This window comes from Fukomys damarensis, unplaced genomic scaffold (assembly GCF_012274545.1).
Source record: "Fukomys damarensis isolate Sample0158 unplaced genomic scaffold, DMR_v1.0_HiC HiC_scaffold_2, whole genome shotgun sequence".
Classification (NCBI taxonomy): Eukaryota; Metazoa; Chordata; class Mammalia; order Rodentia; family Bathyergidae; genus Fukomys; species Fukomys damarensis.
Genome location: NW_022900914.1, coordinates 49,539,525 through 49,562,769, shown reverse-complemented (window position 1 = coordinate 49,562,769; position 23,245 = coordinate 49,539,525). Strand labels below are relative to the sequence as shown.

General features: G+C 45.0%; 1 protein-coding gene across 7 annotated transcripts in view; it reads left to right on the top strand.

Moving 5' to 3' along the window:
* Slc4a5 (solute carrier family 4 member 5) overlaps positions 1 to 23,245 on the top strand; it is a 109,663-nt gene that overhangs the window by 57,042 nt on the left and 29,376 nt on the right. For all 7 annotated transcript variants that reach the window (XM_010631549.3, XM_010631550.3, XM_010631544.3 and 4 more), the window contains 10 exons: positions 8,752 to 8,912; positions 9,692 to 9,847; positions 11,026 to 11,121; positions 13,914 to 13,969; positions 16,691 to 16,848; positions 17,220 to 17,307; positions 18,227 to 18,381; positions 18,624 to 18,812; positions 20,487 to 20,661; positions 22,765 to 22,898. In XM_010631549.3, the coding sequence (XP_010629851.1) occupies positions 8,752 to 8,912; positions 9,692 to 9,847; positions 11,026 to 11,121; positions 13,914 to 13,969; positions 16,691 to 16,848; positions 17,220 to 17,307; positions 18,227 to 18,381; positions 18,624 to 18,812; positions 20,487 to 20,661; positions 22,765 to 22,898 (1,368 nt within the window). The remainder of the gene's footprint in view (positions 1 to 8,751; positions 8,913 to 9,691; positions 9,848 to 11,025; positions 11,122 to 13,913; positions 13,970 to 16,690; positions 16,849 to 17,219; positions 17,308 to 18,226; positions 18,382 to 18,623; positions 18,813 to 20,486; positions 20,662 to 22,764; positions 22,899 to 23,245) is intronic.

The following is a 23,245-nucleotide window of genomic DNA, read 5'->3' as shown; positions in this document are numbered from 1 at the left end:
TCTGAGTCCAAACTGGGGTAGATACTGCACCAGGTGTGCAGATACCCCAACAGGTAGATACTGTTTCTGTTGTCCCTTGGCCCCCTCCTGTTGCCTTCTAAACTTCTCCAATATATGTGTTGAAACAACCCATGGCTGCCCACTCAGTCTTTTATACTTTATAATCGTTGAGATTTACTGCCACGTTTGGTTTGTGAACATACATATATAGTATAGCTTAAATCAGCTATAAAAACAATTTGTTGCATTATTTCACATACATATTTTTGTGCATGTGCTTTTATGTGGCATGAATTTTCCATATAAACTGTAAGAGTAGGCCAGAATTTGCTTAGGTATGCCACCTTTGAAAAAAATTCCTTCCATAAATCATATCTTAGTGCCTCTGTCACTAACCTAGGGAGTTAGTCACTCCGTCAGAACCTAGGGAGTACCTCAGGCATCTCTAGGAACATTTTTAATTGGCTCATTAGTGAATTAACGTTGGTTTTCAATTTCTGTGGGGAAATTCAGGGTCCTGATATGACTTATCTGTGAAGCTAAATGGCTTGGCTGGATAATGGAGGAGAAACCTATGTTCCTGTTACTTTTAAGAGTCATTTCAAGTCACAAAATTGATTACAAACAGGCCTTAGGCAGAAAACATAAAACATGTCTTGATGCTTTGTAATCGACACCTGGAAGTCAAGCTTTTGGATGAGAATGATGGGGTAGAGTGGAGAATTACACAATAAATTCAGTGAGGCCAAACAGGATGACCACAGCATAGGTGTGTATATCTTACAAATTTTAGGTGAGTAAACTTAACCTCGTGTAAGAAATACATTTGCGCAAATATAATTCTTAAAACAAATGTTTAGAGGCAACATAGCCTTAACCTTAAAGAACATTAAGCATTTAAAGCATTACATGTTTTTAAAAATCTTTATAATTAGGACATCCTAAGGAGAATATTTTCTGGAAAGCAAACTAACTAGGGCACGATGTAATGATAATGGTACATAAAATAAGCACAGTAAGAAAGGAGCTTCCCTGTCCCTTTGATCACAATTTTTATATATCGTCTTCAGACTTTGCTCTTATCTAACCACAAAGAATGGCCAGCTCATTTATTTTTCTTCTCAAAGGTTTGTGTATTTCTTTAGAAAAATACTAATGTCTGATTCTCAGTCCTTGAGATTCTGATGTAATTCGACTGAGATTTAGCCTAGATTTAGAATCTTTTAAAAGCTCCCAGATGACCCTAATGCAGCCTAGGCTGAGACCTGCTGATTCTCTGGCCAGGGCACGAACAGGGCAGATTGTCATTGTTCTTTTCATCGGGCCTCTTAGTTTTCAGTCTTTGCAGCTCCACCTTGATGGAAGCCGCTCTTCTCACATTCCATGGTTTGGGTTTGGAAGCCTTGGCTATCCCTGGTGGTGGCTTTGTGTCGCATCCTCCTGCTCCTGTTATTACCATAAGGGCAGTGACCTGCCTCCACTGTGTCTGTGACCCAATTACCAATTACTAGGCACAGTTCAGGGCCTCATCTACATGACAGAGAGCTGCTTTCTGTGACATGTGATTTTTCCAGGTTCTGTTCAGCTTTATCCTATCTGAGAAAAGGGCACTTGTGCCCACCCCTGGCACTCACAGATGCCAGAAGCCACGCCACTACTCAGACCTAGGGAAAATCCCCAAGTCTCTTTCCAACGTGGAGATTTTCTTTCCACTTGACCTGTTTCTTCAACTCTAATTCCCTACTTTTTAAAGCCAACTGTGGTACAAAGGTCACTTTGCAATGAGTTGTTTGGGATTACTTTAACTGTTTTATCAAGCTTCCACAGGTTTTTAAGCCTGGCTTTTGCCAGAGACATTTTAAAGAGCCCATTCTTTTATTCAATTTAGAAAATATGTAAGCATTTTATTGTGGAGAATTCAAATATATGCAAAAGAAGTATGTAGTAGAATCCTCTCCACGCACCCATCATCTAGCTTCAACAGTTACCAACAAACTCATGCCAATCTTGTTCCTCTGTCGCCCACATGGATTATGTTGACGCAAATCCCAGACACTGAATCATGCCACCTGTAAAATTATTAGTATATATCTCTAAAAGATAAGACCTCTTTATTTTTAACATGATTACAGTAACACTGTCATATCTAAAAAGAAATAACTGAAATTCCTTAATTTCATCAAATTACTCATGCAGTGTCCATATTACACACACACACACACACACACACACACACTTTTTTCTTCTTTGTTAAAAATAAAATTAGTCCACACATATTTGGGAGCTGCATCTCTTAAATCCTTCCTAGTCTACAACTTCCCCTCCTTTATTTTTCCCTTGCAGTTTCTCAAGAAACGGCATAATTTTGCCTCTCTGGATTTTGTTCATTCAGTCTTTGTAGTTTTAAGACACACTCTTCTGCCCCCTATATTTCCTGTAATTCATAGTTGGACCCAGGCTTACCTGACTTTTCCAAACTCACCGTTAGTTGTGCGCACATCCACCAGAGGGCAGTATTAGCCCTGCTAACCTTCGTGTCTTTGTGTCTGTTTCTGGACTATGACAGTCCATTCTGACTATTCAGACCATTCTGAGACTTAGACCATTCTGAGTATTCAAAGTATACAAAATCACATGAATTTCAAGTTCTTTCATTTTCTCATAGCTACACTCATCCAAACTGATCTGTGAGGTCTCACCACTCTCGGGCAGGAGGGAACAAGAATTTAATCTGGGCAGAGGATTGTGAGAAGACACCAGAGAGGAAAACAGTGGTCCCTGCCCTCAAAAGTTTGGTTTCTATTTGGTATTTGTTATATACCAAAACAATTAAAAAGCAGAATTGACTACAATTAATTGTTATTTGGGCATCTGAGTCTGCCAAGTCAGGAACTTTACCTAGAACAGTCTGTAGCAGAGTTTCCTGGGTCCCATCCCCAGTATACTGAAGTGAATTGGTCTGGCATATGACCTAGGATATGAACATCAAGATTTTAGAAGCACCTCAGGGTATTCTTGTGTGCAACCTAGATTAAGAATCATCATTCTAGAACAGTTGTTTTTAAAATGTAGTCCCTATATTAGCAGCAGCAGTGCCGCCTGGTGACTTAGAAATGTTCAAGTTCTTGACAACTCTCCCCTGGACCCAGACTCACTGAATCAGAAACTCTAGGATGGGGCCCAGCTATCTGTGCTCTCAAAAGCTCTCCAGATAATCCCACTGTGTGCTTCAGTTTGAGAAGGGTGTTTGTTACAGGAGCAATAAGCAAAACACCTGGGAGAAGCCTTGTGTGTGGGGAGGTAGCACTATTGCTAGGCAGTGGGAAATAGGAAACAGGGTATCTTGGACCTTATGCAGAAGTGATCTTCACACCAGCAACATCAGCAATCCAGGACTGCAGTGTAAAATCTCAGTCTCTGTGCCAGACCTGCAAATTAGACAAAATTCCCGTGCATGTTAAACTTTGAGTCACATTGGTATGGAGTATATACTGTAAATAGATTCCAACTATAAAACCAGGGAAACTAAAGCATAGAGTGACCATGCCAGAAAGGGGCCTCTAGAGATTCCACCAGCCCTTTGGCTGGCAATGTCAGAGCCAATCCTAGGGGAAAGAGGCTATGTATATGCTTATATAGGGAGAAGGTGATGTGTGTGTCCAGGGCTATGCTTACCTTGGTAGGGACAAGACAAGTCAAACATTGGGCCAGGGATGTAGCTCAGTGGCACCACACCTGCCTGGAAAGCACAAGGTCCAGAGTTTGATCCTCCATGTGTGGAGGGGGGAGACAAAAAAAAAGCAACAACAAAAAACAAGACAAGTCAAACAACTACCAGTCACATCATCACATGTGGTCACACATTGCTGAATAATCTGGCTTCCATGGCCAAGCTGGCCTCCTGCTTTATCCAGGTATAAGTATTTGTAAAAATATCTCCAAGTAAGTTTATAGCTATTACCTTTAAAGACCCAAAACTAGCCAGGCATGATGGTGCATGCCTGTAATCCCAGCACTCAGGAGGCTGACGCAGTAGGATCACTGTGAGTTCAGGGCCAGCCTAGGCTACATAGTGAGTTTGAGGCCAATTTGGACTACACGGCAAGACACTATTACAGGAAGAACAAAACAAGACAAAAAAAAAAAGATACAAAACTAAGTTTCAGGTCACAGCCTTAGTGGTTTAACATCGAGATTTCCAAAATAATTGCAAAGAGGACTAAAGATGTGGTCCTAGCGAAGCTGTCTAGTATTCTGGATCTTTTCTAGTTTTTGTTTTTATAGTCCAGGTTGGCCTGCCTCTCAAGTATTGGTACTGTGCGTACGTCTTATCCTAATGCAGGGTAAGTAGATTTGGAATTGTGGGACTGTGGGATTGTGGGATTATGGGTATGACCAAGTCTGGCCATATACTGGAATTTTAAAAAGTCCTGTTTTCAGGATTCTTGTAGTAGGGTCTAGTTCTGGCATTGTCTTGAACATGAACACCAGAGACTTTACTTTTCTGCAAACCATGCTCAGGTAGGTTGGTGCCCTTGTTTGTGTGCATATGGAGTGAATGTTTGGTATGAGCCTAATACCAAATAGTACAAATAGTTCAAGTCTGGAAGGAAGCGGGGATAGCTTGTCTTTGCTATCTGGAGTTCAGAGAGGAGGCTTCAAAGAGGAGGTGTGCTGTTACACCCCTTCTTGTAGGTCAAATTGTATTTATACAGACAGAGCTGATCTATGGAGAAGCTGTTTTATCACTTTCGCATTTCCAAAAGAGAATCCCTAAAACCCACATCTTAAAGGAGGAGAGACTTATCTTGGCTCACAGTTTCATCTGCAGTCAGCCAGCTCCAAGGCAGAATTGCATGGCAGAGGAGCATAGTGGAGGAAAGCTGTTCATGTCATAGTGGCCAAGAAGAAGAAAGAACAGAGGAGTGGGGAAAGGACACAAATCCTTCCTGGTCCCCCGTCCCAGTGACTAGCCTCTTGTGCCCAGATCATCTCAAACAAAACTTTTAAACTTGTCTTCTGATCTCTTCTATGCAAACCCTCATGTTAATACAATTTTTAGGAGAACCTTACCCTTACCATACAAATTTGGATCTACTATAATTTAAATGATGTTATCCAAAGCAGATTTCTTCTATGGAAAAAAAAAAAACAACTTGCAAATTGGTAAGTCTCCAAGGCAAGGATCTGTTCTCTAGCTCCAGCCCCCAAATTTTAGGTTCATTTTCCAGGTCTCCTCCAATCAAATCTACCCAACTTGTGTCCATCTAATGCTCCCCAGGCCTGCCAGCTGCCTGGTTAACTTTTTTCCAACATGACGAAGTTAATCAATAGTTGAACACTGGTAATGCAAAGTAATCACACAGTTATGTGAAGAGGAAATCTAGAGAAAAGATGTTCAGAGCTGGGCGTGGCGGCTCATGCCTGTAATCCCAGCACTCGGGAGGCTGAGGCAGGAGGATCGCTGTGAGTTTGAGACCAGCCTGAGCTATATAGTGAGTTCCAGGTCAGTCTCAACTACATAGTGAGACCCTGTCTCAAAAAACAAACAAAACAAAACAAAACAAAACAAAAAAAAGAAAAGATGTTCACTAGTAATTAAAGGAATGCGAGTGTTGTGTAGTATTTTCCATTACCAAATGAACAAAGATGAAAACAACAAAATACTAGAGTTTGAGAGACTTTAGGGAAATGTGAGGGCTTGTTGTACAACACAAACTTTTGAAAGGGCAGTTTGGCAATGTATGTCAACAGTATAAAACTGTATAGATAATCTACTTCTGAGAATTTATTCTAAGGAAATTATTGAGCAGAGCCAAGGATGTCTAAGCCAGCCTTGTTTTTCATAGAGAATAATTAGAAATAATCTAAACGTCCACCAACTGAGGACTGTTCATATCAATTATAGTACATTTATATGGTGGAAATCTAAAAAGATTTGAAAAGGATATCAACATTTATAGACACAGAAGGATGTCCTTGGGGTATTATGTCCTTAGACCCTGTGCTGCTGCTAATGTAAAGTTAATGCAAGGACACACATATGTACTTACATACACATGGACTTCTCAAGTGGCAGTCATAGAAATGTCAGTCATGATGTTTTCTGTTTGAGGGGGAGGCTTGAATGGTTTCCATCTTTTATTGTTTCTAAAATCACAAAAGTTATGTTCTTTACTGTTTTTGTTTTTTGCGGTACCAGGGATTGAATATTCTTTATCATTAATAGCTCATGCTCACAGCTTGTATCTTATGTGCCAGGTACTTCACTAATTGCTATATACTATTTTTCCCAAAGAACACAAAAGTAATAAAGAATTAAAGAACGTAACTAAGTTCCCTCCAGGAAATGATGGAGCAGGGATTTAAAACCTGAAGGTCTTGCTCCCCAGATGGGCTCTTGCTACACTAATTAGCCCAATGATATAAAAGTCTCTGACCCCCTCAATAGTCCCCCACTCCTCTTCTCAAAAGTAACAACTGTAATCCCAGCACCCTGGGAAGCTGAGGCAAGAGGATCCAAAATTTGAACCCAAAGAGTGCAATTTAGTAAGACCCTGTCTCAAAATAAAAACTATATAAAAGGGCTGGGCATGAAGCTTAGTATGAGGCAATGGTTCAGTTGCCAGTAACACGTACACACACACACACACACACATACACACACACACACACACACACACACACAAGAAAATAACCAGTGTTAATCATTTGATACGCATCCTTCCAAAACTTTCACTGGGCATTTTCAGGTGTGTGTGTGTGTGTGTGTGTGTGTGTGTGTACACATACACACTCATGTTATTTTTCTTTTTTGTAAAATGGGGTGGTGACATCGCTCCCTTCAGTATGCAGAGTTCTCTCATGCTTAGTGTTTACCTCTGGGAACGTTTTGCAGCCGAGATGTGTGGAATTGATATAATCATGCTTTCACTGGAAAATTGCTGTTTTTCAGTTCTTCACCCTAATGTATGGAGGTGCAGGGAGTGTCCTGCACAAGTTACTGGGAGTAGATATGCAGTATAGTCCTGTGCTAATCCTCATGGCACTGTGCCAGAAGGCGTGCACACTAAACCAGAAGATGCTTTTATCAAGACAACCGTGCCAATGCCCCTACTTGAGTAGCCATGGCCTTGTGTTTCCATCAACACAGGAATATATCAATCTTTAATTTTTACCAATATGAGAAATGAAGACTGTCATTTCATTTGTAGTAATTTAAAGCCCTTGGTTACTAGTAAAGTCAAGCATCTTGTCATTTGTTTATTGGTCACTTTCATTTCTCCTCAGAATTGTTCACTTTTCATTGGATAATTTGAGTTTTTCTTATTAATTTATAGGAGCTTTGTTACAAATATTTGTCTTTTGATGCTCAGTGTGTTGCAAATATCTTTCCTAGAATATTACTTTTGTTTGAACTTGGTTAATGTCTTATTTTTTTATGGAAGTTTTTATTTGTTTTATTTTTATGTAATCAAACCTGTCAATTTTTTTTCAGTTTTTTCCCTTATGGTTTTATACTTTATTTAGGATGTGTTTACCCACAGTATTCTCTAAGAATAATATTCTATATTCTCTTCTAGTACATTTACATTTTTATACGTTTATTTTTATGTTTAGACTTTAATTCACAAAGAACTTAATATTGTATTTGGTGAAAAGTAAGGATCTAAAACTTTTTAAATTTTTAGGTGTATCATCTTTTAAACAATGCCTTCAGCAGAACTCAAGTTCCCATGCGTGCCCAGGTCTGTTTCTGGACTGTTCTGTTGGTATCTTTGTCTATATCTGATCTGGAATCACACTGCTTTATTTATTTGAACATTTCAGTAGCAAGTTTTTCCATCTACTAAGACATATCCTATCCCTGTTTGTCTTCTTTTTAAAATTTTCTCTAACTCTCTTCAGACATTTACTTTTTCAGAGGAACTTCAGAATTAGATACCCATGTCCCTAAAATACCCCCTTGAGGTTTCTATTGGGATGAGTAGAGGCTACTCACTAGTTTGAGGTTAGCATCTTACAAAAGTGGGCTAGGGATATGAGGCTGGGATCTTGCTCCCCTGGCAGTTCCCCAGCCTGTGTCAAACTGCCCTGGGAAAGGGAGGGGTGCTGCCTCTGCTTTTTGTCCAAGGCCTTCCTGCTTGACCACTTCTACCTCTCCTGTGATTCCCAGGCTTCTTGCAAAGACAAATTCCTACACATCCCTGGCTCAAGTTCTTTCTGTCTTTTAGTCATATTTGGATTTGAAGCTGAACTTTCAGAGCCAAAATCCAGAGTGAAGAGGAGGGAAACTGAGACCCTGCAGCAGAACCCAGGGGAGATACTTTTTGTTGGAGAACACATTCCTTGCTCCCAGCAAACTACATTGAACCCTCACTGTGACCAGCCTGGGGCCAAAAGTTCCAGCTGAGACTTAAAAAAAAGAAAAGCTTTATTGTTTGAATCAAATTGTCTCATTTTAAGAGTGCAATGATTTCTTTTTAACAGAACTGTGCAACCATTGCCATATTCCAATTTTAAAACACTTCCATCCCTCCGAAGAGATGGTCATGGTCATTCTCTAGATGCCACCTAGTCCCTAGTCTGACAGCATCAGAGGCGTGGGGACAGTGTGGGTACTGCTTGTTTGTCTAGGACCCATACCCCTGATGATATGAGTCCCTAGGTCTAAACTCTCCCTGGGAGACCCAGGGAAGACCAGTTCCTCAGGGCATTGGCCGTACTGAACCCCTTCCTTACCCCTTCCAGGTGGTTAAAGTTTGAAGAAAAGGTAGAGGAAGGAGGTGAACGCTGGAGCAAGCCCCACGTGTCCACACTGTCCCTACACAGCCTCTTCGAGCTTCGCACCTGCCTGCAGACGGGGACGGTGCTGCTGGATCTGGACCGTGGCTCCTTGCCACAGATCATAGGTGAGTCAGGGCCACCTCTGATATCTCTCTTGTCCCCACAAACCAGAGCAGCTCCCCTTGCCTCATACCCAACTGCAAGTCTTGATGCCTGCAGGATTCTGCAGGTCCTAGGGGGCTGATGCTTCCCAAACCACACCCCAGCCACTCCAACTTTCAGCACCATCTATAGCTCCCATGATGAAGAAAGCATTTCCTTCTCAAATGCTGTCCAGAAATGCAGCAGAATGGGACAAAGGCCTTCTAGTGCAGTCAGAGATACCTATTGCCATGACAACCTATTTCTTTTTAGGACAAAATAGACCATTAGGAAATTAATTTCCATGCAGAGGAGTGTCAGAGGGAGGAGGTGGCTTACCTTATTTTCCCTAAGAATTTCTATAAGTTTCATTCTAGCACATTTGATCTTGCCCAGGAGCATTTTACCCAAAATCTAAATAATTTGGTTTTTTAGGGCTAAAACCGTGTAACATAATTCTTTTGTGCTTCCTGGGGCACTCGTGTATACTATTTTGTTAACTCTTCACAACATCGATACAAAGAGCAGAAACTTCTGTACATACCTGTGCATACACACAGATGCACACATGCCCTGTACATGAGAGTCAGAAGGTCTGTGATGTGCCCTGGTTTCCACCATTAGTGGAGAAGCCAGGACTATCTCCATGTCCTCTGTCACCTTAGCTCACTTGCAGTCCCACTAATAACAGGAGAGACTGAAGACTCCCATACCCTGGCTGCATTCTGTCCCACGCGGACAAGGCATGTTGTTTCTTGTCTAGATGATGTCATCGAGAAACAGATTGAAGATGGGCTTCTGCGGCCAGAACTCCGGGAGAGGGTCAGCTATGTCCTCCTGAGGAAGCATCGTCACCAGACCAAGAAACCCATCCACCGCTCCTTGGTAGACATTGGAAAGTCGGTCTCTTCTACCACGAGTGAGTTGGGCTACCTGTGGGTATCCATTGACCACAGGGCAAGTGCCAGGCCCAGGGCCCAGGTGAGCCTGACTTGGTGGCTGGGAATGTCCTGGACATTTTTCCTGGACAAATTCTGAGATTTTGAGGAATTCCTCAGACTCCTTCTCTGGAAGGGCTGAGGGCCTTCAGTAATCCCCCAGTACCTCACCAGAGCAGAAATTCCAAGGAAGAGTGTTGTCTCTGGGCCTGGGCTGCACGTTACCATCCCTTGGGGGTCTGAGTCAAGACCTAAGGCCTGGGGCCCACCCTGGAGGGTTGGATTCAGTTGGTCTGGAATACATCCCTGGAGAGAGGCAGGTCAGGAAGTGCTCAGAGCTCCCCGTGTGCTCACAGCAGTTGAGAACCCACCGGGGATGGCTTGCTTAGGAAGGGCCTGCAAGCTTTTCATGTAATCTCCAAGGAGGGTCTAAGAGCTCTGCAGAAAATGGAGCTTGTGGAGCAGCTAGAGGGGCAGGGTTCATCTTGGAGGTGCAAGGCTCACACACTTGGCAGCTGAGCTCATTCTGAAGAGCAGAGCAAGCGGCCATCTGGGGGGAGTAACTATCCACCTCCAGCCCCCCGCTCTCAGTATCTTGAGTCAAGATGCTTAGAAACATTGGCTCTGCTGAGCCTGTCAGTTCAACGCTGGAGCCAGGATAAAGTTGATACAGTTACTAGACAAAGACCCTTGAGGAATCTCTTTACATGAATTGTGTAAAAATGGGAAGGTGCTCAACATAGCAGAGTTAGCAGTATACTCAGCACTTTGGCACTGTTTGGAATGCTTTTCTTGTGTGAACTTACTTCATCTTCACAATAACCAGTAATATAAGTGTTGCTTCTATCATCCTCAATTGAGATGCCTGAGGCACAGAGGGGTTGCATAAGTTGCCTAAGGTCACACAGCCAGTAAGTGGTGGAATCAGAAATGAATCCAGGCAGTCTATTACTCATAGAGCTAATATAAGCAATTGTATCTATCTCACTTTCAACAGTACCTGCAGCCCCCCAAAGAAAGTTCTTCCTGGAAGGGGAAGAGACACATCATATGATCTGGCTTTATTTAGTTCAGGTGACTGTGCAAGGATTCCAAGCTAATCCGAGAGGCTGCATCAGCCATGCCAGGGTAGCCCAGTGTCCCCTGTTCCTCTCCCCAGGCCGCAGCCCTGCCCGGAACCCTGCAGCTGGCCCAAGTCTGCGACGCTCCACTGAGGACCTGAGGATTCGGCAAAGCACAAATTACGGACATCTGTGTGAGTGTGTTCTCTGCCACTCGGCAATGGCATTGTTCTGGCTGTGACAGCTGTGGAATGGCCATGTTTCCATGGATGGAGCGGGGACAGCCCAGGATCTGACTAGGATTCTCAGGACACAGACAAGGAGAAATCTAATGTTCACCTTGAACCCAGGCCGCCCTCAGAGCCAGAGTCATGACCATAATATTCCAAGTAACTCTGAAAAATAAGGTCTCAAATCCGTTCCTGGCATGATTAATACCAATCCTATATTCTACTAGTGTGTATCTTAGTCTGTACCTGGGTTTTCACTAAACTGATCATTTGCCCCGTTTTCTCATGAGAAGGTTTGCTACAAATGGAATTAAAACCTTTCAGGGGCCGGGGATTTAGCTCAGTGGTGCTGCCACCTGCCTCACAACTGCAAGGTCTCGAGTTTGATCCCCGGTCCCAAAACAAAAACCAAAAACCTTTTAGATCCTTTCCTTCCAGGGCAGTTAGACAGCATTATAATTACTGGTAACAGCCTTGTCTCCAGACAAAAGAAATGTGGGCAGAGCCATAGGGATGGACTAGGAGGCCTGGGAAGTGAGAGGTCACAGACAGTTCTTTTCATGTAGTTCATCAGGGTGAACAGTCAGGAGAGCTGTGAGGAAAGAGGAGAGAGATTGGGAAATGAAGAGAAAAAGAAAAGGAAAGGAGAAGGATTATTTTCCTCTAGACACTTTTCCTTAAATGCTGACAGAGCAACAGGTACAGGCCAGGACTGTGTCTTGACCAGACAGGAGGAATGACTGGTGAGGATGTGGTCCCAACCTATAGCCTCTGCCACAGCAGGGGGCTGCTCCAGTTTTTCTTTCTCTGTACTAATGCCCAAGTCCTCTTACTCTCCCCTGGCATTATTACTCTACTTAGAGCTGCCCCAGGCAATGGTCAGTAAGCAGAAAGGGGCTTTAGAAAGACTTGTGCACAGTGACACTGTGTGTTTGCACCCCACCCTATGGTGACCCAGACCACAATCCACAACAAGGGAAACCTCAGAGAGGATGAAACACATAACCAAGTCCTGGAGGTTAAATAGGAATTTTAGGGGCCAGAAGAGGTATTTTAACATATTCACAAGGAGGCCGTAATCCATGTGTCTTGCTACTTGGGTGGTTTGAACCACTGTTGGCACATACATGACTCTCCCATAGGGCAGCTTTGTGTTATTTTTATTAGTAAAGAGACAAATAACAGTGATTAGATCTGTTTGTACACTCTGTGGTACAAGCTATGCAGTGGGACAGTCATGCCTGTACCACCACTGGTTCAGGTCGGCAGAATGTGTTTAGGGAAAGATCAGAAATAGCAGTAAAGGAAAAGAGTTCTCAGGAAGGAATATGGGTCCAGTTCACTAGGAGTGCAGGGTTTAAGGGGAAGAGAGGATCAAATCAAAGAGGGTCTCCTGGGTCCAACAAAAGAACCCAGGTTGGGCGTGGTAGCGCACATCTGTAGTCTCAGCAGTGCCAGCACTCATGAGGCTGAGTCAGGAGGCTTGCCATGAATTCGAAGCCAGCCTGAACTACATAGAGAGACCCTCTCTCAGAAACAAAAACAAAAAGTTAAAAGAACCCAGACATCATTCTGAAGATGATGGAGACCCTGAAAAGCCTGAGGCAGGAGCACATGGTGATCAGATTTTTATCTGAGAAAGAATAAACTAGAAGAGGGCAGGACAGGAAGTAAGATCTTAGACCTACACTCAGGAATGGAGAGGACAGGGCAGAGTGGGATGTACCAGCGAGTGGGAAGTAGGAGGTGAGGCAGAGAAAGGAGCTAAGGATGCTTCCATTCTGCTCCCTGAATGGCCAGTGCATGGGAGGCAGGTACACAGAATAGAATAGGGTCTGTGGGGGAAACAGACTTGGTAGAAGACATGGTAATGGGTTGGGTTTGAGGTGCTAGGTGAAACTATTCCAGTGGGTCTGGAGCTTAGCAGCAAAGTGGGATGGGAGATGCATCCTGGGTGTTGTCAACCCACATGTGGAGTGGGAGCAACAGGAGTGGATGTGACAAAGAGGGAGAGGGGGTGTGACAAGGTGAGGCCTTTGAAAGGATGAGGGCTCTGAGAAGAGCCACACAGGAAAGGAACCTGAGATGGAAACAAGAGCAGGACAGCCAAGGAGAGCAGTGTTCTAGAAGCAAGGAGTGGCCACGGGCCAAAAGGCAAGGAATTGTGGGTCTGAGAGTGTCCATTGGATGAGGCTGCTGGTGGGAACCGAGAGCCAACTTCCAGAGGAAGGAACCAGAGGCAGCTCAGAGAAGGCACTGCCACTGTTCTCCAGGTGAGGAGGCTCACCTCCCTCCTGCTTCTATCTGTACCCCAGCCTCTCGTAAGACTTTCATGGGTCATGGAGGGCAGAGGAGAAACTAGTCTCTCTTGCTAACAAATTCCAATTTAGTGACCCCTAGTACCTTGTCTGAAAAGGCATCTTTGTGCTTCCTTCCATTTGTGCCTGGTACATGGCCAGGATCTGAAGTAGATATTTTGGTGACATCCAAGAAGGTAGGGACCAAGGGATGCAGGCCAAATAGTAGACTGAGAAGTGAGAAGGAGGAAGTGGAGCCTGGAGCCTAGCCACTCTTTCAAAAAAAAAATTAAGCTGAAAGGAAGGAGAGCAAAAGGATGGTAGCTTAAGGGGGCTGCAGGGTTAAGGGAAGGGGGCCTTGCTTTGTTTAATGAACACAGAAAGGCATAAGTTTGGGCCAAGAGAATAAGACCTGTGAGCATCTGGCTTCCTCTAACTAACCTTCTCCTTCTCTCCTAGGCCATGCCCAGAGCAGAAGCATGAACGACATTTCTCACACCCCAAACACAGACCAGGTAGTAAAGCCTCTGTATTTGGCTGCAGTGGAGGACCACAGCAGGGAGAAGCCTTTGGTTTTAGGGGAAGAGTCCCTTTTGAAAGAACCCCACTCCCTTGAAGGAGGGCAGTCTCCAGGAAGGATCCCGGTGGGAGTTCTGGGCTGCCTTGGTGTCTCGTCAGTTAGGTACTAAGTCCTAGCAGTTGCTCCATGTCAAGGGAGAAAGCTAGCACACATAGCTTCCCACCTCCCATAACCCTCAAGCGATGGGATAGGGATTCTATGCCTATAGGAGTAGGACGAAAGATGACAATGAAACCTGAAATTCAGTGAGAAGTCTCAGAAGTGAGGATGACCTCCAAGCCTTTAAGGAAAGTTTGGTAAAAGGCAAAATAAAAATGACCCTTTGTGTTGGTGCCAGGTGTCCTTCGTGGCCAGTACTAAAATAACAATAGCATACCAAGACTTGGCATATAAAGGTACAAGATCCCAGTAATGAATGTAATTGTAATGTCTACCTAGAATGTACCAATAAATTCAATTAAAAAAAAACAATAACATTAACCAATATTTAAGGCCCGCATACTGCATGTGCTGCTGTGTGCTGAGGGTTTCCTGTGTGTTCACAAAGGTATTGTGTCCTTCGCATTCTACTGATGAGAGAACACTGAGGCTTGAGGCAGTTGAATAACATGCCCCCCTTCATCCTGTTGCAAAGTGGCAGAACCCAGATTTCACCCAGGCAGTCTGGCTCTGGGAGAGAAACCTATTTGGGAATACTTTAAGAACCAGTCAGTATTCTGAAATAGTATTTGGAGAAAAATACCAATTTCTTATAGTCATGCACACAAACAGGAGATCCTTGGTAAAAAAGCATTATCTGGTAAAGATCTTTAATAATCTATTTTAATAAATGCATAAGTGACAATAGCAACTGGCTATCACTTCACCAGGCAATGCTTCTGTGATATAGAAATTGGAACCCGGCACCTGATGAGTCTGTTTCTCCTGGCTGTTACTCCAATCTGCTTCTCAGTGTTTGTACATCTGTGCCTTGCACACGAGGATGCTCTTTAAGTGCAAGCCCAGAGGCATTTTCCCTGCAGACTTTCTCCATCCTTGATTTGTACAAAGCTAAACTCCATGCCTATCCCTGGCCAGTGGGTTCGCTGTGAACAAAGTGGATCCACAGAGCACTGCCATGCTGTAGTGACTGTATGCTGAGGAACTGGGCCAGGGTCCCTTGGGTTTGGGAAATGAGGTCAGTGAAACCCTGCTTGGACAAGCCCATATCCATGGCAAAACCATGGTAGGTGGAACACCCCCATGACCCCATTTCTGGGATGCTACCACCCCAATACATTGCAACCTGAGAGGAAGGACCAAGGCCCTGTTTCAACTTTTCTGTCCTGGATTACAAGTGGGATAGCTGAGCCACTCCCAAATATTGTTTTCAAAGCCTTGTTCTCCAGGGTGTCCCGCCCACCCCACCTCACCTCCTGGCCCTGGCACTCCTCATTTGGCCTGATACTCAAAGGCATGGAACTAGCATGGGGAAGGTGGCTTCCCTGGCACGCCCAGCCTCTATCCCAGAGAACTGCTTGTTAACCAGTTGACTGTGTCTGAGACAAAGGGATTGTCTGAGTCTTGGAAAGTCTGGCTTCCTTGTCACTTCTGCCCTTACTTAATCTCCCTGTTAGGATCCTTGGGGCTGTTGCTGGTTGCCTGGGTGCAAGAGCTTGTTTTTTTCCCATTGGATTTAAAGCATAATAAGGGTGCAGTCCTTGCTCACATGCTATTCCTCATGCTGGCATGCCACCCAGTTCCGTGTATCACCCCCACACCAGCTAAGAGCCTAATCAGGAAATAATTGTGGGCACAAAGGGGAAGGACCTGCTGGTAGAGACACAGGGACCTGTGTCTTCACTGAGCTAATGAGGAGCAGACATTTCTTGACCTTCCTACTTTGGGCAGATACTAGTCAGAGGGACTGGAGGGAGGCTGCCTTGATAGTCTCAGTTGGAGAGTCTCAGAAGTTATGAATTTTCTAAGAGGTCCTCAGGAAGTGACCTGGGATCATGCACATCTATTGCAGACTTAGAGCCTGTGCTAGGGTTCTTGGGAGTCAGGAAGCTGGTGACAAAAGGAGAACAAAACCCGTCCATCCTGACCACCAGAACAGGCTGACTCTTTCCCTCTGCACCAGAGGTGGAAGCAGAGAGGTCTGGGGGAAAAGTAGGCTCAGGTGACACCTGGGGCCCATCAAGCTCCAAGGTTCTTTCCTTTGATTCCTTAGTCCACACAGTAGTTGAGCACTTTTCACTTATCAAGGAAGGCTTTAGGGGTCAAGTTAATGACGTTCTTTCCCATCTCCAGTGGCTTAATAGGTCTCTGGAAGAATATTGGGTTATTTCTTTAAGTTTCTTTTCTTTATCAGTACTAGGATTGGACCCAGAGCTTTGTCACTGAGTTATAGTCTCAACATTTTTAGTCTTTTAATTTGTGGCAGTGTCTCACTAAGTCACTATGTTGCCCACGCTAGGCTCAAACTTGCCATCCTCCAGCCTCTCTCTTTCAGAGTGCTGGGATTATATGCATTGACATGAGGCCCAGCCTTTTTTAGTCTCTTAAGAAATGCCAGGAGCGTCTTTTGAAGTTAGGCCTAAAGTGCAGACTGAAAGGGAGTGAGGGAGTGAGAGCATGTAGAGTATTCTTGTCTCCTTTCTCCCTCCCTGACCAGAGGAAAAACAAGTTCATGAAGAAGATCCCCAAAGACTCAGAAGCCTCCAATGTGCTTGTGGGGGAGGTGGACTTTCTGGACCAGCCTTTCATTGCCTTTGTGCGTCTCATCCAGTCTGCCATGCTGGGAGGAGTGACTGAGGTGCCCGTTCCCACCAGGTGAGAGTCACTGAAACCTGTGGCCACGCCTGTGGCGGGGTGCCAACTTAACATGAAGTCAGCAACCAGTGCTGTCAGGGACACTTCTAAAGGTAGAGAGGGAAATCTGACCAGTGATAAACCTTAGAGGATTTATTTCAAATAATCATAAAGAAGAAACAGGAACCAGCAGGGAGAGAAGCTGTGGGGTGGTCTTGGGCAGCAAGACAAAGTGAGGAGCTTAGAAAAGCAGAAAAAGAAATGTTTTCCCATCAAATCTGAGACTCAAAGGGAAAAAGTTTAAATGTTAACAATGGATACTATTGAGGACCAGAGAAGTCTTCTCTTCCGCTTTTCCTTTTCACTTTTCTTCTCCTTCTTCATCTTTGCAGGTTTCTGTTCATACTGTTGGGACCTTCTGGGAGAGCAAAATCCTACAATGAAATCGGCCGTGCCATTGCAACTCTCATGGTGGACGATGTAAGTGGTAACAAGAAGCCTGCACTCGGGAATGTCCTAGCTCCTGCGCTGAGGGCTGCACTTGCATTCGCTGTTATCCAACAGGCACATTTGAGCAGATGCTGTAGATTATGAGATTCGGGGACCAGCCACTGTCCTTTAGGAACACCAATCCAGTGGGAGGGACAGAGCTGTAATAATAAAATCACTCATATGTTAGCTGCCCAAGGAGTTAAGGAGAACTTCACAGGTGAGGAGGCTTCACAGCTACGGATGAGCAGGGCACAGTAGACCCACCATGAGCTTAGGAGGCAGGCACTCTAATCAAAGGGAACAGGGGTCAAGGCTCAAAGAAGCTGGATCAAGGGTAGCCGGGCTGAGCAGGAAGTGACAGCAGAGAGGCGAGACAGATGCTACACAGAGCCAGTGAGCAGAACCTAGCATTCACACTCTGTGCCCAGAGTGGTGGGGGGTTAGAGGACTGTAAACACAGGCAGAACCCAATCAAATCTGTGAGTCAGAAAGCGTGCTCTGAAGATGGCGTGTGCCCTGAGCCTCCAAGTGGGGAGGGCAGGAGGTAACAAGTGGGTCTGAAATGTGTGAGCCTCTCAGACTGGGCTCTGCAGAGGTGTTCTAATGTGCTCTCTCTGTGAGGAACTGAAGCAAGAGAGGTCAAGTGACTCAAACAAGTCCTACAAAAGGACTGTGGAGACCGGAGTATTAGCTCCAAGGCCTCCCTTTGGTGCCAGCTCTTTCCCATGGTGCCCTATTTTCCTTGCCATGTCATGTTCTCACCCCTCCCACGGGTTGCAAGCTGGCAGCAGGGACGGTGGCTGCAAGTGATTCCTCTGAAAATGGCTGTGACGTGCTCCTGGGAGGCGGATAGATGAGGACCTGAGAAAGAGAGCCGACCCTCCTCTTCTTCCTGGTTTCTCACCAGCTCTTCAGCGATGTGGCCTATAAAGCCCGCAATCGGAAAGATCTGATTGCAGGAATCGATGAGTTTCTGGACGAGGTCATCGTCCTTCCTCCTGGAGAATGGGACCCAAATATTCGCATTGAGCCACCTAAGAAAGTGCCCTCTGCTGATAAGAGGTGCGTGTGGGGGGAGGGGCTTCATTTTTGTTGGTATTTTTTATTTCTCTTTGTAAAAAAACAGAAGCAACTATGGCTAAATATGATGTGGGTAATACTGATCATTTTCTGCACTTTTCTCTGTCTTTTAAGATATTTTGTAAGCTTCCGGAGAGATGAAGGGTAATCTGGAGATAGTCCTTGAGGGGTTGGACCTTTCCCAGCACATGGAGCCTCACTCCCTCCTATTCCTTCTCTTCCAGGAAGTCTGTGTTCTCCCTGGCCGAGCTAGGCCAGATGAACGGCATTGTGGGAGGAGGCGGTGAGACTGCAGGCGGAGGAAGCAATGGTGGTGGAGCAGGGGGCAGCGGAGCCAGTGGAGCTGGCGGTGGGGATGATGCTGAGATGCCGGCTGCCCACGAAATCAGCGAGGAGCTCATCTGGACAGGAAGGTGACCACCGCAGGCCTGACAGAGACCTGCCGTACCCCTGACTTAGCCCCTCCCCTCCACTGTGTGTAGTACCCTCTCTGGGTGACGGGGTCCAACCCCTGGGGCCTTTCCTTCCCTGTGCCTTCTTGGATCCTGAGAAGAATTACCTCAGGAGAGGGGAAAGAGTGACCCAAACTTTTCTCCACATTTGTTAGAGCTGCCAAAGTAAGAGCACTGAAAACTAAGTGGCACAAAACAACAGAAAGTTATTCTCACTCAGTTCTGGAGAACAGGAGTTCCATATCAAGATGTCAGCATGGCCAGCCCCCTGGGCGGCTCTGGGCAGAGTCCTGCCCCGGGTCCTCCTAGCTTCTGGAAGTCACCTACAGTCCTTGACATTTCTTGCTTTGCTGCTGGGTCACACCAGTTTCCACCCATGTCATCTCAGGGCCTTTTGCTTGTGTTCCTCTGCCTTCACAAAGCATTGTCCTCTTTTATAAGGACACCAGTCGTATTGGATCAGAGCCCACCCTAATGACTTCGTTATAATTTGATCATATCTATAAAGGCCCTATTTCCAAACAAAGTCACAGTCACAGTTACTGGACTGAGGTTTTTAATACATCTTTTGGTGGGAACACAATTCAATACATAGCAGTACCTTTTAAAAAATCTTAATTATTACCTATATAAAAACTTCATTTTTCTGTCTTCTAAGGGGACAAGAGAAAATTCTCCTGGCCTGGGTTCTTTGCCAGATCTTGGGGTCATTCAGGTGGATCAAGATTTGGGAAAGGACAGCCTACAAAGCCACATGCAAATCACGATTCTGAGAAAACCATGTTTTTATGTCCTTGGCTCTACCTCAGCAGCTCTTAAAACTAAAAGCAACTTTGCCCCTCTCCTTCTCCCTACCTCATGGCTCAGGGGATTTGGCAGTGTCCAGAGACATTTTCATTTGTCACAATTGTAGGGGAAATGCTCCTGGTATCAAATGGGTAGAGGGAAGAGATGCTGCTAAACATCCTAAATGCACAAGGTAGCTCCCTCCAACAAAAGATTAGACAGCTCAAAACACCAGTAATTTTGAGGTTGAGAAACCCTGCTATGCTAAGTACTGGGTTAGGAACTATGGGGAGTAGCATCCTCAGTAAACACTGTTCCCAAACCTAAAATTCCCAACTCAGTTGTTCCAGAGAGCAAAGAAATCTGTTAATTAATAAGGTTTAGCATCTGACCCTAATATGGGCTGTTTCTACGTCCTGTGGTTGGGCTGTGTTTACCATGCACAGGAGCCCTATGGATGATCAGAGAGGATCATTATCTGTGGACTCCAAGATATTTATTCTCAGACAGCTCCTCACCCCATACAAGCTTCAGCCACCCCAGCTAATGTGAATGGTGCTGACTATAAACTTTCAGTCCTGCAAAAATTCATCTCTGGTGGGGCTGGGGTTTTAGCTCAGTGGTGCCGCTACCTGCCTTGCAAGCTCAAGGTCCTGAGTTCAATCCCCAGTTTAAAAAAAAAAAAAAAAAAAAAAAAACTCTGGTTCTAAATATTTTGATTCCTGATTCTTATCCCCATAGTCAAATTCTCTTCCCCAGCCCTGACTCTGCCCCACCCCTGCTCTGGTACTTGTAGAGACCAAGCAGCTCCTGGGCCTGCTTTGTTCTTGGTGGGCTGTGTCTGGACAGGTTCTTTGGTGGGCTGTGTCTGGACATCAAGAGGAAGCTACCCTGGTTCCTGAGTGACTTCTATGACGGCTTCCATATCCAGTCCATCTCTGCCATCCTGTTCATCTACCTCGGCTGTATCACCAACGCGATCACCTTTGGTGGGCTACTGGGTGATGCCACCGACAATTATCAGGTGTGTACGAGCTGGGAATTTGGTGCAAATGTCTGTAAAATCTGCTGCCACCTGATGACAGCAAGGAGCTTCATCCTGTAATCCCAAAACCAAACTTTAATCCACCATTCAAGTTGAGGGCATCACTATATTTTTGTTTGTTTGTTTCTTTGTTTGTTTGTGAGACAAGGTCTTCCTCTGCAGTTCAAGCTAGGCTTAAACTCACTATGTCACCTAGGCTGGCCTTGGACTCTTGGCAATCCTCCTGTCTCAGCTTCCCAAATACTGGGATTACAGGAGTGCATCTCGACCCCTGGCTCAAAGCCATCAATATTTGTAATCCTTAATAACAACAACAACAATAATTACTTAGGACCAAATGTGAGGATGATATAAATAGGTCAGACTTTAAAGGATAATCATCTGCTTTGTTATTTATTTGATACTTTTCCCAGTGATACTTGAATAGATTTAAACAGCACAATTATTTGCATTGCTAATTGCGGCCTTCTCCCATACTTGTTTTATTATTTATTTATTTATTTATTTATTTCTGAGACAGGGTCTTGCTAGGTAGTTCAGGCTGGCCTTGAATTCACTATGTAGCCCAGACTGGCTTTGAACTCTCAGTAATCCTCCTCCCTCAGCCTTCTGAGTGCTGGGATTACAGGCATGTGCCACCACGCCCAGCTTCCATACTTGTTTTTAAACCAACTTTGCTTAGATTGGAGGTGAAACTTTTATAGAAAGATAGTAAGTTGCTACCATGACAACAACACAAGGAAAATGCCAACTCACCAGAGACACCTGTCATATTTTAGGCAGTCTTTTCCACTGGAGGCCTTTGGGGGTAGAACCATGGGAAAGGTCAGAGCTCCAAAGGCCCATTTTCTCAGATAATTTGAGATGAATTGCCAGCCTGCCTCTTTCTCCCTAGCTTCAGGTTTAGTGTCCAGCTGCCTCCTGCGCATGTCCATGTAGCTGCCCCACAGTAGCCCCCGATTCACAGGTGATATTACCTCTATTTTTTTCCCTCCTGGGCTGCAGCATAGCAGATGACACCACAGTTCACCCAGCTGTCCATAGCAGAAACGAGGCATCATCCTTAACTAAAAAAATCCAGCTTCCCCTCACGGTCCTCACGGTGTGGCCCTACTTGCCTGTCAAGCCTCGTCTAGCATTCTCTTTCTCAGTGTTTCTGCCCTGCTTACTCATTCTACAATCTATTTTCCATCAATCCTGATCATCTTTAAGTTCTTTGAAGACATGCTCCTGTTCAGCTCCACACTTTGTATACCCTGTTCCCTCTTTTGGGATATTTTCTCTTACTCTACTTTTCCCTATTCTCCTGGCTAATCCCGGCTTTCCACATATCTATGTCTAGGGTGGCCTTCCTGACTGTGCTTCTGTGTCATCCAGCTTGTCACACTCCTGGATAGTGGCTCTCAGCCCAGGACAGTTTTGATCCAAGGAGCCATCCAGAGACAGTTTTGTTCATTATAACTAGGAGGGAAATGGCTACTGGTGTCTAATGGATAGAGACCAGGGATGCTGCTAAACATCTTACAGTATGTAGGACAGACCCCACAACAGAGAAGTATCCTTCCTGAAACATTAGTAATGCAAGGCTGAGGAGCCCTGCTGTGTGGAAATTGGTTACTTACTTGTATAACCCACCAGACTGAAGATGTGCTGTCTTGTTCACTGGTAGGCCTGCACTACCAGGCACAACACCTGGTACACAGCAGATACTTAGTAGATTGTGAGTGAGTGAATGATCTGAGCTCTATGGAACCAAATATATGTTTAGAGGAGTGATGGGTGAATGGGCTGACCTCTGGGAGTGAGATGGACACAGGGACAAGCATAGCTACTGTTTTCTGGGCCCTGAGCTGTCAAAAGGAAGTCACAAAGGACTTTTATCCAAACAGAATTAAAGAGAATGATACTGTAAATGGTGGTAAATTGTGGGGATGGAGGTGGAGAGCAGGATTAGGGGAAGAGAGGGCCCGGAATGAAGGATGGACACTGGTCTGGGCCCTTGGAGAAATAGCAAGGTTGCAGCCTATGTGAGGAGACCTCTTCTCCTGCCTCTACTATGCCTCATACTTCTTGCACCCCCAGGGAGTGATGGAGAGCTTCCTGGGCACTGCCATGGCTGGCTCCTTGTTCTGCCTCTTCTCGGGACAGCCTCTCATCATCCTCAGCAGCACCGGGCCCATCCTCATCTTTGAGAAGCTCCTCTTCGACTTCAGCAAGTAGGTGCCCTCTCATGGCCTCTTGTGCTTAAAACAGCCAAAGCCAGGGCAGAGAAATAGTCCCAAAGGGGAGGCAGGGTTGAAGAGGTGTCAGTGCCATTGTTAGCTCTGAGAAGGGCTGCCAGTGGTTCCTCCTGACTGCTGCTAAATACCTGCCTTTGGTTATCTTAGGGCATATTAGCATAGCCCTTAGCAATTCAGGCAAGACAAGAGGAGGAAATGTACATACTCTGCTCATGAGTAATTATGATTTGAAAGCCAGTGTAATGTACAGAAAAAAAAAAAAAAAAGCTAGGGTTTGAGCCAGGAATTTAGCTCAGCGGCACAATGCCTGCCTGGCAAGCATG